Raw genomic sequence first — 17,365 nt, forward strand, 5'->3', positions numbered from 1 at the left:
TCAACATTCATAGATTTCTAAAAACGTATTTAGGATATGCAGCCTCTATATATATATATATGGGTACACAGATAACTCTCACTAGAGATGTTTATTGACAGTTATTCATACAAATATTGTGCAAAAATACTGATATAACACTGTTTGGCAATGCTTGAAATTGTTTATGAATGGAACGTATCCGTTAGATAGTGACGTCCTTGGATTTCAAATTTAGAGGCATCCATAGATGATGAATCCTCTATATATGTATGTGTGTGTATTGATGCCATGTGTGTGTATTCATACAAATACTGTGCAAAAATACTGATATAACACTGTTTGGCAATGCTTGAAATTGTTTATGAATGGAACGTATCCGTTAGATAGTGACGTCCTTGGATTTCAAATTTAGAGGCATCCATAGATGATGAATCCTCTATATATGTATGTGTGTGTATTGATGCCATGTGCAGAACCTTATTCTTATACCAACCACGCTTTAATTTATTAGTACTGGGTTCTTACACACCAGTTAAGACCAACGGTCAATTCCTTCTTGCCTGAGTGAGGCCATTGTATATTAAAAGTTTGTGTATGTCGCTGATACATGATTTGTCCATATTTGTCCAAAAAAAAAAAACTTATAATTACAATTTTTTTATATAAAAAATTATCATTTAGTTATTTTTTTTAAATCTTAAAATAATTCGGATAGATTTAATTTTGATTACTTTTATCTTTGTACCAATTTCTTCTATCGTTCAAGGTGTGCTTTTTTTTTAATTATTTCTATTTATTATTTGCAAATTTTCAGACCACTGTATATAAATATACGTATATTATTTACTTCCCATGCAGCTACATGACCTACATCAGCTATGTAATGCACATAGAATTTGGTATGTATAATAAAAATTGTTTAATATTATATAAAAAACTAATGTTGGTATAAAAAAAATTAAAAATAAATAAATAAATAAAGCCTTGAATTCTACTCTGGAAAACCGAGTTTTTAACCCAAATTCAGCATTTGGTCACTCAAAGCAAAATAAATAAGAGTTTATTAATATGCAGTAATTAAAGTTTGTCCCTCTTTTAAGAAAAATATTTGGATTTTAACTAATTACAAAATCTAATTTATATTATAAAAAAAAATTATTTTATAATTTTTCGGTCCCACAATAATATTCCACTGCATCCTATGTTAGATTTAAATCACCTTTATAATACTATAAAATTAAATAAACTTAAATTAACTAACCATCCATAACATTATCATTTGAATCCATGTTAATTCTAATAGGTATGGTGATATTTATTTACAATTTAAAACAAAGTTAAATTTTTTAATAAAGAGATTGTATACAAACTAACATTAGGGTTGTGAACACCTTAAATTATTATGATTAGATGAATGTATTCTTGCTTCCAAATATTATTGCATGGATGTTTGTTAAATTTCTGACATTCTAGTCTTTGTACATGTTATTTTTATATTTATTATATATACTTTCTTTGTCCTATTACAAGCATCTTTTTTTAGAAGCTTTGTTTGTTCTAAATTATCAATTTGCATTCTTAATTTAAAATTAATTTTTTTAAATTTAACCTTATTAATCTGTTTGCATATATTATTTTTTACTACTATCACATTAAATGCACAATTTTAATGGATACAGAAAAATAACAAAATAAAAAAAGTAAGCTAAATGTTCATAAAATTTTTAATTTTAACTATTTTATTTGCTTTTAGTGAAACGGCTAGAATAATAATTTTTTTTAATTTTTTATGTAACAATTACCCTAGTCTTTAAATATTTACAATGAAATGAAACAAGTAAATGATTAAATTAGGAAGGAGCTTATAAGATATTCGAGTAGGCGCATAAGGAGGAGGGGCCAAGGGGGTGCTCAATCAGACAAACACCCTCTTGGCCCAGCCAATTATATATATATATATATATATGAGGAAGGGAGTAGTTGTGAGCACTCCTCTCTCTCTCGGATTTTTATTTTTATTTTTCTAGAAATATGATTTTTTTACATACTAATACTTATAGTCTAAATAATTTTTGGTCGGAGAAAAAACAAAATTATATTATTTAATAATAATATTTTACAAATTGATTTATATAGTATAATTTTTTTTTCAAAAATATATTATTTGGCTCCTTCATTTATTATAAATTAGTTTATATAATATAAACATTATATTTTTAGAAAAAAAATTTGTAAAAATTAATTATTTTATCCTTCGTCAATCACTAGCGTCTTGCAACTGCTTTGAATATATATTTTAATTTATTTAAAGACAACTTTTAAAATTTAGTTTAAGTTTTTAATTTTTTGAATCAGCGCTATTTTTTTTTTCCTTCTAGTTACTGCAACATTGGTACCAAATTTGCTAGTCTTGAATCTCTAGATCCTTTGACCCAACTCATTGGCCGGACACCATGAACAAGAAGCTCCAATTATATGCACCAATTTAGGAGCTCAAATCCCAACTAAAGAACATGAAAATTCATGCTTGTGCATTGGATGGTCAACATTAATGAATCTTTGAATATCTTATTTTCAATGCATGACATAATATTGTATTACAAGGCCGGCATTATTTGTAATCTTTCACATTAAACTCTTTTTTTTATCATAATTAATTAGGTTTCTTTCAACTATATTATGATCAAACATGGTAATTAATCACTAGTTTGATCATAAGAAATAATTTTTTTAATTAAAAAAGGAACATATTAAGGACAAGATTAACGTGACAATTAACCAAACTATTTTTTTAATTAGTTTAATTTTTTATATAAAAAAAAAGAGGGAAAAAGACAAGTTACATTGCAAGTCATAGAGAGAGTGACTTATTTGGCGCTCTCTCTCTCTCTCTGCCTCTCTAAATACAACATCAAAATATTATTTTAAAAAAAAAACTAAAAACTATTTTTTTTCTTTTCTTTTTTTATAAAAAAAAAAAGGAAAAATACGACAAAGGGACTAAACGATCCATAAACCGACAAATCAGGGCGGCATGTAGGGACACGTCATCAGCACCTCCAAGCTGACGTGGAAGCTAGGTCCCTACCCTTCCAGCTCAGCACCATTGCCCCATCTCTCCTCGCCACGTGGAAGCCATCAACTGGGGCCCGCCTTAGGAGCCACTCGGCTTGCGACTCGGTGAACTCACTGAACGGCGCGGGAGAAAACCCGGCGGACGCGAGCGTTTCCCGCCACGGCGTTGGGTGGGCCCCGCAAGCCTGGACCCATGAGGTGACACGTGGACGGATCAGGAACCGTTCGATGCGGCGTACATGGTCGTCGCCGAGTCCAGTGGCGAGTGCAGCCGAGTCAAGCGAGTCAAGAACAGATGAGTAGAACTCGATCCCACTCGCCATCGCGCGCTTGAAACTCGGCGGCGAGGAGGGGGAGGAGGAGCAGGGCTCGGTGTCGACGAAGACGACGGAGCGTGGGGAGGTGCGGCGGATGAAGCGGAGGAGGTCGGCGGAGGAGGCGGGATCGGGGCCGATGGCGCGGAAGATGGCCGGGGAGAGGACGACGCCGGTGGAGTCGGCGGTGGAGAGACGGACGCTGGAGAGAGCGAAGGTACCGAGAGAGGCGACGCGGACGAGATCGATGGAGAAGCGGAGACCAAGAGAGCGGGCGAAGTCACGGAGGTTGTCGGCGGCGAGGGAGGAGTCCGGGGAGTCGTCGGAGAGGATGGCGGTGAGGCGGAGAGAAGGAGGAGGGGAGCGGGAGGAGCGAGATCGGGCGGCGATTTCCTGGGCGAAAGAGGACCATTGGCCGCCGAGAGAGAGATCGAAGTCGATGAGATGGATTGAAGAGGAAGTGGAGACTAGGGATTCGAGGAGGGTTTGGTTGGCGGTGAAGCTGGTGAACTGGGGGATGGGGGAGAGGTCGGAGAGGGATTTGTGAGCGGAGATGCGGCGGACGAGATCGATGGGGGAAGGGGAGAGGGGGAGAAGGGGAGGAGAGGAGGGAGGAAAGAGAGTCTTTGAAAAGGAGGGAGGAGCGGTGGAGAGGAGGGCCGGAGATGGAAGGGAAGAGATGATTGAGCCGTGCTAATATCGAGTGAGCGGAAGGGAGATCGCCGGAATCAATGGCGGAGGCGGCGGAGAGAAGGAGATCGAGATGGGAGAGATCGAAGAGAGGAGGAGGAGGAGGAAGGGTATAATCGGGATTTTGAGGGTCTGGTAAAAGGAAAGACCAATCGGGTTCCGGGAAGTCCCAAGAGGAAGTGAGATGGGAATCGTGGGAAGTGAGGTTGGGGTCGAGAACGGAAGTGGGTTCGTAAAAGAAAGGAGTAGGAGGGAGAGAGAGGGAAGTGGGGGGTTTCAGACTGGGGAAGTCGAGTTCCAAGGATGAAATTGGAGAAGGGGAGTCGGAAGTGGACTTCATGAGGGGGGGAAGTGAGGAAGTGGAAAGGAAGGGGGGGGAGATGAAGAGAAGAGAAGGAGAGGAGTTATAAGGAAGAGAGAGGGAATGGAGAAGGGGGAGGATGATGTATTGTTGGCATGGGGAACAAGAGTCAAAAGGAATACTTTATCTGGAAGTGGGGCTTCACACTTCAAGGGGAAGCCATTGCTTTTGGAAGTGGAGGTGGGCAGAAGGGAACTCGACTTCCTTTGCGGCTCTTGCTAAGCTTTTGTTGGCTTGGCTTTCTTGCTATGAAAATTATTTTGTTTAAAAAAAAATAAAAATCTTTTGTATGAAATTGACATACTTATAATATAATTATATTAAAATAAATTAAAAATAATTTTTTCCTGGTTTTTTTTATCGATAATGTGTACTTCATCAGTGTGTGTATTATAATTACGGACAAACCAGATTAAAAATGTGCACATACAAAAAATTAATACCTCAACTCATTTGTACATTCATCTTATGAAAGTTGGGATTTGAACCTACCTTCTCAATAATAACATAAATTTTCTATACAGAAGACTGGTTGTTAGTTTATTTCTGATTTTTTATAATTTTCAATGAAAAATTATAATTAGTCACTACTAGAAAAAAAAATTTATTAGTATTATTAAGTGGTATATTTTTACAAGAATATATAATGTATAATACTATTTATTTGAACATGTATAACAAATACATAATTATAGGTTGACCATCTTACCGGATATGAGATTAATATAGTTTGTATTCTTTATATTTAATATAATAACTAAAGTTTTTGTTCTTCTTATTTTATAAAATAAATATTAATTTAATTTAAAATAATTTTATTCTCATATCTTAATTTATCTTGTTTCCTCTCTCCCTCCTCTCCTCAATGTCTTTCTTAATTTCCTCACAAGAGAAATGACTAAAATATTAAAAATAAATATCATTGACAAGAATATAAAAACAATTACCAAGATTTATAGTGATATAAGTACATGTATATTAACAAAAATTCTCTTTCATGGCATGTCATATAACATGCAAATATAATTTAGCAATTCAAAGGTTTAGTTATGTTGTTTTCCTGTTCTTTAAAATATTATCTTCTAATAAATCCAAGTAATAAAACAGTAATGGAAGATTATTATTATTATTATTATTATTATTATTATTATTATTATTATTATAGATTGAATCATCTACCAACGTTGGTAGATTTGAAATCTACAAAAGTTGATATCAACCATTGGATTTTGATCCAATGGTTCAGAACAGTCCAACCCTATTTCTACTAGATCTACAACAAATATTTTTAAACAAAATCAAAACTAATCAATTCAACTAACCTATAATTAAGTCTCACTGTAGCATCCTAATTGATACTGTGCTAAGTTGATGGTTTCTCTTATTATTATTATTATTATTATTATTATTATTATTATTATTAAAATACTTAACAATCAGATAGAGACCAACTAAGAAAAAGCTGGCAGTTGAATGCTATTGAAGCTGACTTAATTAATTAAATTACATATTTCATTCTCATCTCCTTCAAAAAATCAGTGTCATTTTGCATAATGAGTACTTAAGAGTTTGTGGGAACTTGTTTAATCTTCATGCATAGTCTTCTGTCAATGTCTTTGCTTTAAAAATTCACCAACATAGGAAAGGGATGCAATCCTTTGGATTAAGGCTTTTCTCATGCAAATATCTATTTTTCTAAAACAAAAAAAATTCGTTGTTCTAAAGTGTAACGCCTGATGTAACAGGAAATTTACATATATTATATTATTGCTATTGATCAAGTTCACGGTTACATAGTTTCTTTAAGGTCTAGAGGCATTGAATTTTTTTAATTATAATGTTATGTAAAATGCTTGCTATGAATATTTTTTATAGTTGTCCAACGTCAAATAGTGTAATAAAAAAATGTGATATTTATGTATATATAGAAGTCCATTTCATTATAATAAAAGCTTCATGTTAATTTATTATTGAAATGGTTGAAGATATAAACAAATATGAGCAATAATAGTAATTATTTATTAGTATTGAAGATTTGATAAGCAACAAGGAGACAAACACATGGAATAAATATATATAACTATGGATAATATTTGACTCATTTATCAATTTTTAAAATATTCATCCCAAAAAATTTGAAGAGTAAATAAACAAATAAATAAACTATATTCATTAGCCATGTATTTTACTCTTGTTTAATCGCTATAAATGATCAAAAGTTTTGACCGGTTGTAATTTATACTCCACACCTTCCTCTTAGACTTAATCACACTACTCGTGTTACAATGATGTTGGTTGTAATTATAATATGATATATATAGTAAATTTTAAAGTCAAAAAAAATAATTTTTAAAATTTACATATATATATATATATATATATATATATATTGGTTTTTGAACCCCTTCCAAAGAACCACATACTTTAAACTTATATAGGTGAGGTACTGAAAATCCTATAAAAATAGACCTCTTTGAACAGATTATTCATTTATTACATATACAAATATTTAAATTTTAAATTATTTGTATAATTACTCAAATTTCTACCATCCACTTCTTTGTTAAAGAAATTATCTTTAATTTTTCGTGGACTTTTTATAAAAATTAGATTCCTTCTTATCTGAACATGTATTCACTCATTAAAAATATTATTTTAGAAATTTAAATGACTAAGGAAACCTCACTACTAAATCTTTGAAATTACGAAGAAAAAAAAATAATTTAAAAATATAAAGCTTTCTTTTATTGTTGATTTTAAAATAAAAATAAATAATTTTGGATTGAAATCAATGGCACCATCTCCATAATTCAGAGCTGGCATTCCAACTCTCCCATTTCTCAAGTAAATAAAAACTCGAATCAAATCAATGATAATAAATTATTTTAAAAATTAAAAAATATAATTTTTTTGGTTTGTTCATTTCACATTTTATTATATTATTTTAATAAATAAATATGGGCTCAAAACACATATAGAAACTTCATATACAGAATAAAATCTTATTTAAGTGTTCGTATCCTACTAAAAAGACTGGTTTAAATTTAAACTCACGTAAAATAATGACACAGATGTATTACGAGATTAATTCTATGTTTATACAAGTCCCAAATGTGGCTTGTCCATATTTCGTCAAAACAAAATATTAATAGTTAATAATTAATTTTAAACTAAATCAGAAAATTGATAACTAAATCGTTTGGTATTATTATCAAATCTTTATTTTTATTACCAATTCTAAAATTTGAAAACAAAATTAAAAAAAACACATTAGAAAGCAATAAAACCAAATCAAACACCAACATCAGACCCCACGCGTTTAAATCAAAAAAAAGAAAATAAATAAATAAAAATAGAAAACTTTTCCAAAACAAAACCCACCGAAAGCTCTTTAGCCTTTCCATAATACATATAGCCCTTCCAAACTGGGCCCCTTTTTTCCTTAAGGGGCAAAATCGTCATTTTGCCCTGTAGGTAATCAGTGTCCAATTGATATCAATGATCACTTTTGGCTAAAAAACCAGTCAACTGAAGCCGAGCCGAGCCGAGCCGAGCCGAGCCGAGCCGAATGAACGGCTCATAAGAGAGGCGGGAAGAAAGGGACAACGCCTGACACGGTGACGTCAGCAGTCTGACAGCGACGTTCCAACGGGTCGCCATTCTGATTTAATTATACTTCGGATCTCTCGCATTCGGCAAACGAATTTCTTATATAATATTTATTTTTTAAAAATATATATTTTGAATCATTATAAAAAGTAAAAACAAGGATAAATTAGTTTTCCTGAATAATTTAATACATTTATATTAATGATTTGTTGTTTCTTTGGTTTGGCTCTTTTAAATAATAATTAATAATATTTAAATTCAATAATTTGATACATTTTATATTAATGAAGTTTCAGGGCTTTAAAAACACCGAATTTAAATCTCACTATATGTAATAGTAATAACTGGTCTCCAATTATAAATATAGGCTTACAGTCTCAACCCCGTGTCACCAATTGTGGATGTGGATGTGGATGTGGATGATTAATTCCTCGCCCTAAATACAATGCATTTGTAGAAAAAAAAAATTAATAAAGTAAGAAAAAATTCTATGTATTTTATTAAAAAAATTGTAGTTTTTAATATTAAAAAATAAAATTTTTAAAGTTTGAGTGTTTTTCTTAAATTTAAAATTTTTAATATCTTGCTTTGGGAATCATCTTGTAAAATAAATTTTATTTTTTTTCGTAAGAAATACAAAACTAGCTTTTTTATAGTATAAAATTACTAATAAAATAATTTTATTAATATTTTCCCAAATATTCAGCTCTTTTTCACAAGTCATATGATTAATAGAAAAGGTATGTATTTTCTTAAAATATGTATTTTTTTTTCTTTTTCTCTCATTTAAAAAAAAAAATATCAAGAGCTAAAAAATGGAAATAGTGAAAGCATAGAAAATAATAAAATTTTCACCATATACGCATGACAATACAACATAATAAATCAAAACCATAAATCATCATTCACCAAAATACAAAACATCTTGATCCTATCCTAACATATTTCTATTTTTGGGTTAGGAACAGTTCCTCTAGATCATTTATAATTCAACCTAACTTAAACCCAACTTGGAAAAAGACAAGGATCAACTTGATCTTAAACAAAACAACCAAAGTGCATTATAATTAATAAAGATGATCATGCATGCATGGCTAGCCATCTCTCAATCTTGCCAACAAGTTTCAAGGTACTTGAACTTTGAAGAATTAGATTGAATATCAAGCTTCTAATTGAGATTGTAATATTTAATATTATTATGCCCTATATATATATTTATATATACACTCACATATATACTAAACTTGGAATTTAATCTTATATAAGAACATAATTAATATGTAACATGCTAACCTAAACTAAAGTAGTTTTAAGAATATTATGTGTTGTCTAATCAGGGGAACATATAACATTGCACGTGTTCTTTTCAACACTGTTCGATCACTTGATGCATCTTCTATGTTGAAACAGTAAAAGTTATGATCATATCAAATTTATGTACTAATTAAACAATTAATGTATTACATTTATACTTAAAATTTTATTTTCTAATGATATACATGAATAATATATCTGATTTGGGTTTGTCAACTCTTTTGATTTTTGATAAAACGGGTTTTGATAAAACAACGTAGAAGGAAAATATTAATAAAACTTACTCAAAATAGCTAAGATTACCGGCTTGTTATTGTTACTGTAACCCTTGAAAAAATTGCAAGTTACAGCTTGTACTTTCAAAGAAGAATTGTGCTTGGAGAGGAAAAGGTTGGTTTCATTATTATGTCAGATATTAATGTATTGTTTTAGAAAAAAAAAAGGTATTAAACAGATATGTAGTTTATTATATATTGTTTCTTCCATTCTATATAATATCTTTTCTAGCTAGCTAGATATATAGCTAGTCACATGTATTAATTAATTCATTTAAAAACAAAGTGCAAGACTTTGATTTAACAAGAAAAAGAAGAGCATTTTATGAGAAATAAAGCTTGGAAAAAGGCACCAAGGTGTAGATAAAATGGATGAAAGTGCACTAAAAGCTAGACCACATATCCAAAGTATCCTCCCATGGTTGGTTGCTTCTTCTCTATACTTCCAAATAATGGTTCTAGTGGTTGATGATAGCCTCCTTTTCAATCAAAGAGAGATCAAGATGTTTTAGAGGGACATTGTAGAATCTCTCAAAATCCTTCTTTTGTATTTGAGAAGCCTTTGCCATTGGTATTATTTGTAATTAATTTATATATTTATATGCATATACAGACATGGCTTTAATTTGCATGCAAAGTTAGCCTCATTGATGAGCATATAACAGAGCATTATAGTTTATACTCTAAACAAGTAGGTGAACATGATTGATGTTTTTTTTTTTTAATTTATTTTATAATTATTGTTATTTTTAATTATTTTGATAATTCATGGAATGTTGAGGCATGGTGGAGCTTATTGTCACAAAAAAGCTTCATGTTTTTTTTGAAAAATGGAACACTTTTTAGCAGAGAAGCTCATCTCGAATCTATCTGAGTTTGAGCTTTAATTTGGCAGAGATGGGACCCTAAAGAGAGTTTTTAGGTTTCTTGTTTGAACTTGCTTGCATGCATGCATGGACATGTATATGCATGATCAAGTTCATGCATGCACATGCATGTAGATGCTTGAATGACTTTGTTCATGTTTTAGGGGTCATGATGAGCCTTTTAAGTTTGTTGGGTTTTGTTCCTTCAACTTTGCTTCCATGCAAAATATTTTAATGGATGAGTATTGTGGAAAACATCACCATCATCATCATCATCATCATCATAAGAAGAAGAAGAAGAAGAAAGTCATTATGTAACATAGTATCTAATTTTGAAAATGGTATTAATTAATGGGATCATTTGAATGGGGATTCTAATTCAAAAGCTAATTTATTTTTCAATAACGAACAAAAAATAGGCTTAAGTTGTCAATATATTCCACATATATATTTATAATTAATATTAGTTAAAGATATAAAAGTATTATTATATCTTAATTTTATAAACAATAGAACACAAATGTAACAACTGTTTTGCATGTATTTCTTGAAATCAACGATCATGAACATGAAAAAAAAATAAATAAACCGTGATCAAACTCTTGCTAAAATTACAAGAATCTTTCACTTCATTGCACTTAAGTAAATCTCAATCCAAATATTAAACCGAAATGAAGATATATATATATATATACACACGCAAATATTAATTGCATGTTAATAAAGGGGTTTTATTTGTAATATTTAAATGAACGGCAACGTAAAAAAAAATTCTCTGCCCACAGAAGAGTGGATCACGGCTTCCATTAGTTGATGTCAAATCATCTTTAACTATATCAACTTTACTTATTGGCATCATTTACATAGTACGTAAAAATGTTTTAATTTTATTAAAATCACATTCTAAACAAACAAATATCCCCTCTTACATCATCATATATAAAAAAAATAAAAGTTATATATTCCTATTATTATAAATATTGTTATATAAAATTCAAATCTCTACCGGCTCATGTCCGCTCTTTATATTAATGCATTAAACACATACAAAATTATTATAAGACTATGTGAGTTTAAATTAACTAAAATACCAAAATAAATAAATTTATTTAATTTAAAAAATTCCTACTTCAAAAGTCAATAATAATATTATTGAACATCAACATTTCCACCCCAAATGGTTACAAATTCAAAAATGAAGAATTCTAAGGAAAAAAATCACGCATACTTCTTTTTATCAAATATAAATAATAATTCGTATTACATATAAAACATAAAATTAAACAATAACACCAACACTAACAACAACAACAATAAATAATAATAATAATAATAATAATAATAATAATAATAATAATAGTTGTAATGGATTGAAGGATGATGATATGATTGGATGATGTTTAGTACGGAGTGTGCGCATGAGATCTTGAAATGCAATTAACACCACACGTGACCCCTCCCATGCAAAAGCATGCACACGTGTTCCACTCATCAACTCAACAGTCTCAACTATACTGAATGTAGGACCCTCATGGCCCACATTTAGAACATATTCCTTTCTTTTTCTCTCTCTCCTATCTTGTGGGACCCACTTGTGAGCCACGTATGCCGCCCAAAATTTGCCACGTAGGAAAACAGGTGGGCCCACTCAAGTGGGTGCGCCACCAAAGTTTCTTTGATGTCTACCAGAGAGATATGCATGTCTATGTCTTAATTCCTTTAATTGTTTCCCTTTTTCTTTTTTAGTGTTCTAATAAATTATTGTTATGAGTTTGTTTTTCCAAAAGTTGCGGGCAAATCTTTTTAAAGTTTAATGTTTTTGTTGTTCTTTGAGTTTATTAATGGAATTAATTAATATTAATGCATTTGATTAGTCGTCCATTTGGCTTCAAAGATGGTCTCTTTGGAGAAAAAAGTATGTCTGCTTTTACATAAAGAAGTGGGCCAGTAATTCTTGAGAATCTCATTACTTCATTTATTTTCATTCTTTTCCACAGATTTTTTTTTATAGAAAAATTATTATTAGTCCTCCTCCTCCTCGACATTTCAATTTTTTTTGTAGTATCTCTTTTTTAGTTTACTTATTTTTCAATCCCTACATCAGTTTATTTTATTTAAAATTCTAATTTTTCCCCATTTACAAAATATACTTTCCGTTTATTAATCATATTTTTTATTTAACATTGTGTGTTTGTGTGTAACTACGCAAATTTTCATTTAAAATGTAACGTTTTTGTTTAATATTTGTTGTTTATGTTTTATATCTTTATTTGTTGTTTACTATTTTGTGTTTCCGTTTAAAATCGTTAAAGAGTATTTTTGACAAAAAAATACTGAAAAATAAACTATCATATAGTGTCAGAAAAAAAGGACTTTTTGAGAATGTAAAATAATCCAGGAATTTTTTGATCAAGTGACAAAGTTAAAGAGATGATATGAACAATTTTTTTTTATTGATATAATTGAAATTCAATTTTGTAAATTTTTTATTTTTATTTTTAAATTTTTTTCTTAATTTCATGTGAGTTTTTTACTTTCACCAGGAAGATATATTGAAAGACTTTTATTGCAAATTTTTTTTTTTATTTAATTTTCTTATTTAAGAAAATCAATTATTGTTTGTCCATTGCCCCGCTGAGAAGATGGGAAATACAAATGTTATAGAGCTCAGTTGCTTTATAGGTATGAAACATCAACACGAGCAAAGTTGTGTACGGATTTGACTATGTTAATTATATATACTTTAATATATGAATAGATGTCCGGTCAAAATAGAAATCAAGTAGGATCATTACAAATGGTATCTTGAATTAAATAATCAAACAAAAAAAAAAAAGAAATTAAGAAATATGTGTATGTATGTATATATATATATATATATATATATGAGTGGAGGAATATTGATGAGATGGTGACTTAACATTACAAACTAAATGAACAATGTAGATTCTCAATCAAAAGATCAAGCATCCTGATTCCTTTTTACTGCTTTATTTATTTATTTAGTTATTTATTTACTAGTTATCCCCTACGCATGTGTTTCATGACACTATGAAACTAAACCATTGTTATAATTATTAGAGAAAATTATTCATATTATAAGCAAATAAACTATGTTTTGCAAAAGTAGTAAGAAAATATGACTTTTACAGGGGTATAAAAGCAAAAAACCACTTATATAATTATATAAATAATTTCCATTTCAATTGCAAAAGGACGTGATGATTGAACTAGAATGAACATTAAAGAGTTCTTGATAATGTTCTTTTCTCTGGTATACGAAATCGATGAACTATGCACATCACCAAAAAAGAGTTACTTACGTTTACAAACTTTCTTCGAATATATGAAGATCGTCTCCAAAATAATCAATCCGACTGGTTGATCTGTGAACCGGAAAGTACAAGGTATAATATTAGGTCGAGAAAAAGTGAAGGCAGAAACAATATCTTGCGCAAAGACCAAATGAGAGAATCCAGATAAAAAGGAAGTGAACCTAAGAAATAGACGCAATGACATAAGATACGATGACAGTAATGTCGTCGAGTTTTCCTCCATAATACCGAAATCCAGCATCTTGAGCTGCTGTTGAAAAGGGTGTCTGTCTGTTCTTATCTTGTGCTCTTTGGCGAGCAAGAGCGGCTATCTTCTGTGCGGTCACTTGAGGTTCAAGGCCCGCCCTGACGGCGTGAACTATAACTGCAGTGATCTCGTTGTTGTACAGGTTGTCAAACAGCCCATCAGTGCCGGCAACTATAACATCTCCGGATGAGACGGGGAAAGTAAATACCTGGTTATTGAAAGATAACATCATTCACTACAATTACAAATCATATAATGGACCGGATTCAGACACTTGTCAGTTTCCCAGCAAGCACAAATCAGTTGATTATCAATCGTTAGAGATTAATTAGCTAAATGACTAGGTATAAGTGCGCAAACTACCTAGCGAACAGCGCAAGGATCTACTCTGATGAGAGAAATAAAAGGACTGATATGGTATTGAAAAATAAATGTTAAATAACCTGTGCAGAACTAGGTAGGTCGCTTCCATTATCACTTTCAAGTTGATAAGTGAAGTTAAAATCATGTTGTTGTACTGGTGACCGGAAAATAGTACACCCATCTCTTATCACAATGAACCCACTGTCGCCTAGGTTAACAGCGTGAATGCCCTGCAATAATCAAGAGAAACAAAAAAATATTAGTCCATGGGAACTAGTTAATATACATAAATTTGTGAACAAACATGCGAGCATTAGCTGATTATTTTCAACTTCCAAGCCGGCCACCACTAGCCAGTTTTTCTCTTCAAGAACATCCGTTAATTATATCTAAAAATTTTCAAAGAAGATATAAAGCAAACAGATGCGCTTGACTTAAAGTATGACAATATATATACATATATATATTTCCAAATGAGATGCCAAAACCTAGCCATGGTAATTAGAAATGGAAATTGAAAATTAAAAATCACATAAAGCAATCCACTTAATGTTTAAGCACAGAGATTTAAAAAAGAAAAAAAAAAGAAAATCATAAACCTGATCTGTGAGAGCAATGATGCATGCTGTTGAAGACCCCTTGGCCTTTGTACTCAAGTAAGCCATCTCTAACACCTTAGCAGGATCGACAGAACCTTTGAGTTCCTTTTTAATAGCCATTACTACATTTGACATGAGCTCTCTGGCATACTGCCCTGCATCAACACCATGGTGTGCCCAGCCACCAACACCATCTGCAACACCAATAGCGTGCTTGTCAACACATATAAAATGTGCATCCTCCCCCCCAGTTTCCTCTTTATCTGGGTGTGGTAAGTAACATGATCCAGAGAGCAACTTCAATGTTCTATCACCCAGCAACTTCCTGCAACACGGAAAAACTAACTAAATCTGTGCACTGGAGTAGCTCAAGAACAATAACAAGTCTACTTTCAAAGAGCCTACTAATTAAATTTGTCAAATTGAAGAAAAACCTTTCTATTGCAAACCAACAGCTGTTTGCTTTCAATAAGAATGCATTTAAAAAATGATGGCCCTCAAATAAAGAAATACATCAAATGTCTGCAACAAAATAATACACAGAGAACTGTTTCCAATCAAATAAATTAATCATTCAATCATTACTTTGAATAATAAGACAGAAGAAATATCAGAATTCATAGACCTCACAACAAATCTAAGGAAATCAAGCAAAAAGGCATCATGCTTCAACAAGTCTACCTTCATTTAATACTGTTGAATTCCGAACTCTAAAGAGAATGACAACATAATAGGTTCAAAAGAAGAAAGTTCAAAATAGCCACAGAGATTATTCAGAAAAGGCTTACATTATATGAAGGCAATAATGCCATGCATCTAGAATTTCAAATGCATGTCATACACTTGAATTTCAAAATCACAATGCACTCAAAAAAAATGTAAGAGACTGGACGACACTCAATTCACAAAATTGAATACAGTTTTGTTCCCAAAAGCTTTAACAAAGGAGCCTAGCAAGTCATACAATGATGGAAGTAGCAAGACAATGAGATCCAATTTTTATCCATAACATTGTCATAAACATCAAGCATCACCCAAATGTATAGAATCGCCTCAAAATGTTTTCAACCAAAAGCATCAGCGGTTTGTATGTCAGATTATAATCAGAAAAATGTTAAACCAAAAGCGTACAAGCTGTAAGAATTATCAATACTCTGTATAGGCTACTTTATATAATTAAATGACCTTATCAACAAAGACAATTTTTTCTAGATACAATACAAAAGACAAAATAACATTCATCTTGACTCATTGATAAGAGCTAAAGCTAGCAACCGCATGCACTACTCTAATACACCTTGACAATCATATCAAGATGTAAGGCACAAACTAATTAAAAGAAGCACGAAAAGGAAGTACAGAAGGACGCACTGATCAGAGGACTCTGAAGAATTCTCAAGATGTTCAACACTTGGAGCCCCATCAATCCTCACAGTAGTAGCCGTTCCAGACGAGTAAAGTGCACGACACCAGGATCGAAAATTCTTCACCCTAGATACCAAAAGAGCATTCTTTTTCCAACTCATCTCGGCACCAAGATATCCAAAACACTTGTAAACTACATTATCCAAAGGCTCTTGATTTCTTCGGCTCAAAAAATTTCTTTTGCAAGATTCAAGACTTCTACAACCATAACCAAGTTGAATCCTCGTCAAAATGTTCCCTTCCATGCTAATCACTGTTCGAGCACCCGATTCGGATGAACCCTGCAGAGAGTTGCAAGCAGACATGATGTTCCTTTGGCCAGGAAGCACATGCTGCCCAGAATGGCCAGATACCAACTTCTTGCATCGCCCTATGAGAAACTCCGCAGAAATTTGCAACCCTTTCCTTCCTGAAGAGTGTCTGTATATCATCTTAGCGCTCACAAACAAAGATTTTGGCTTCTTCTACCAATATCAAACACGAATCCGACTATAAATCCCAAACATCAAAATTCACAACTCTCAATTCATCTCCTCGCTGATTGAATTCACAAACCTACTTCAACAAAAAAAATACAGATAATGAGACAAAAATCCGGTGAAAAAAAATCCATAGAAACAACCAAATCGATCAAGCTCAAAGAAATCAAGAGAATGGATAACAAATAGAGCTTCAAGGGCCAACCTGGAGGAAAGATTAGGAGATTGAGATCAAGATATTGGAGAGAAGAATCTCCAGAAAGGATGGAACCCTAGACTTGAAATCGATCGCCGGAGATAATCACCGCCGCGCCGTGCTTTCTCGCCGGCGAAGGTGAGAGAAGCGCTGGGGTTTTCTTTAGATTCGTTAGGTTGGAACGTGGTTCTCGATCATCGTGATCGAAACTTTCTCATCTGAGAAAATTTTCGAA

The 17,365-nt window shown here is 31.8% G+C and overlaps 2 protein-coding genes across 2 annotated transcripts; both read right to left on the reverse strand.

Moving 5' to 3' along the window:
* Positions 1 to 2,772: 2,772 nt before the first annotated feature.
* LOC120255838 (scarecrow-like protein 15) lies at positions 2,773 to 4,401 on the reverse strand. The gene is made up of 2 exons (XM_039263610.1): positions 4,108 to 4,401; positions 2,773 to 4,064 (listed from the first exon to the last, which is right to left on the reverse strand). The coding sequence occupies exons 1-2, from the start codon at positions 4,399 to 4,401 to the stop codon at positions 3,033 to 3,035; spliced, it is 1,326 nt and encodes a 441-aa protein (XP_039119544.1). The 3' UTR covers positions 2,773 to 3,032.
* A 9,267-nt stretch (positions 4,402 to 13,668) lies between these two features.
* On the reverse strand, positions 13,669 to 17,353 carry LOC120255853 (probable protein phosphatase 2C 55). The gene is made up of 6 exons (XM_039263637.1): positions 17,140 to 17,353; positions 16,402 to 17,010; positions 15,031 to 15,355; positions 14,512 to 14,661; positions 13,983 to 14,276; positions 13,669 to 13,872 (listed from the first exon to the last, which is right to left on the reverse strand). Exons 2-5 carry the CDS (start codon positions 16,884 to 16,886, stop codon positions 13,983 to 13,985), a joined length of 1,254 nt encoding a protein of 417 aa, XP_039119571.1. The 5' UTR covers positions 16,887 to 17,010; positions 17,140 to 17,353; the 3' UTR covers positions 13,669 to 13,872.
* Between the last annotated feature and the right edge of the window lie 12 nt (positions 17,354 to 17,365).

Source organism: Dioscorea cayenensis, unplaced genomic scaffold (genome assembly GCF_009730915.1).
Source record: "Dioscorea cayenensis subsp. rotundata cultivar TDr96_F1 unplaced genomic scaffold, TDr96_F1_v2_PseudoChromosome.rev07_lg8_w22 25.fasta BLBR01001216.1, whole genome shotgun sequence".
In the NCBI taxonomy this organism is placed as follows: domain Eukaryota; kingdom Viridiplantae; phylum Streptophyta; class Magnoliopsida; order Dioscoreales; family Dioscoreaceae; genus Dioscorea; species Dioscorea cayenensis.

Coding starts and splice junctions, on each gene's coding strand:
- LOC120255853 (XM_039263637.1), bottom strand. CDS start 16,886: ATGATATACAGACACTCTTCAGGAAGGAAAGGGTTGCAAATTTCTGCG. Junction 15,356..16,401: donor TCTTCAGAGTCCTCTGATCA/GTGCGTCCTTCT, acceptor TCCGTGTTGCAG/GAAGTTGCTGGGTGATAGAA. Junction 14,277..14,511: donor ACCTACCTAGTTCTGCACAG/GTTATTTAACAT, acceptor TTCAATAACCAG/GTATTTACTTTCCCCGTCTC.
- LOC120255838 (XM_039263610.1), bottom strand. CDS start 4,401: ATGAAGTCCACTTCCGACTCCCCTTCTCCAATTTCATCCTTGGAACTC. Junction 4,065..4,107: donor TCCTTCTCTCCGCCGCCTCC/GCCATTGATTCC, acceptor ACTCGATATTAG/CACGGCTCAATCATCTCTTC.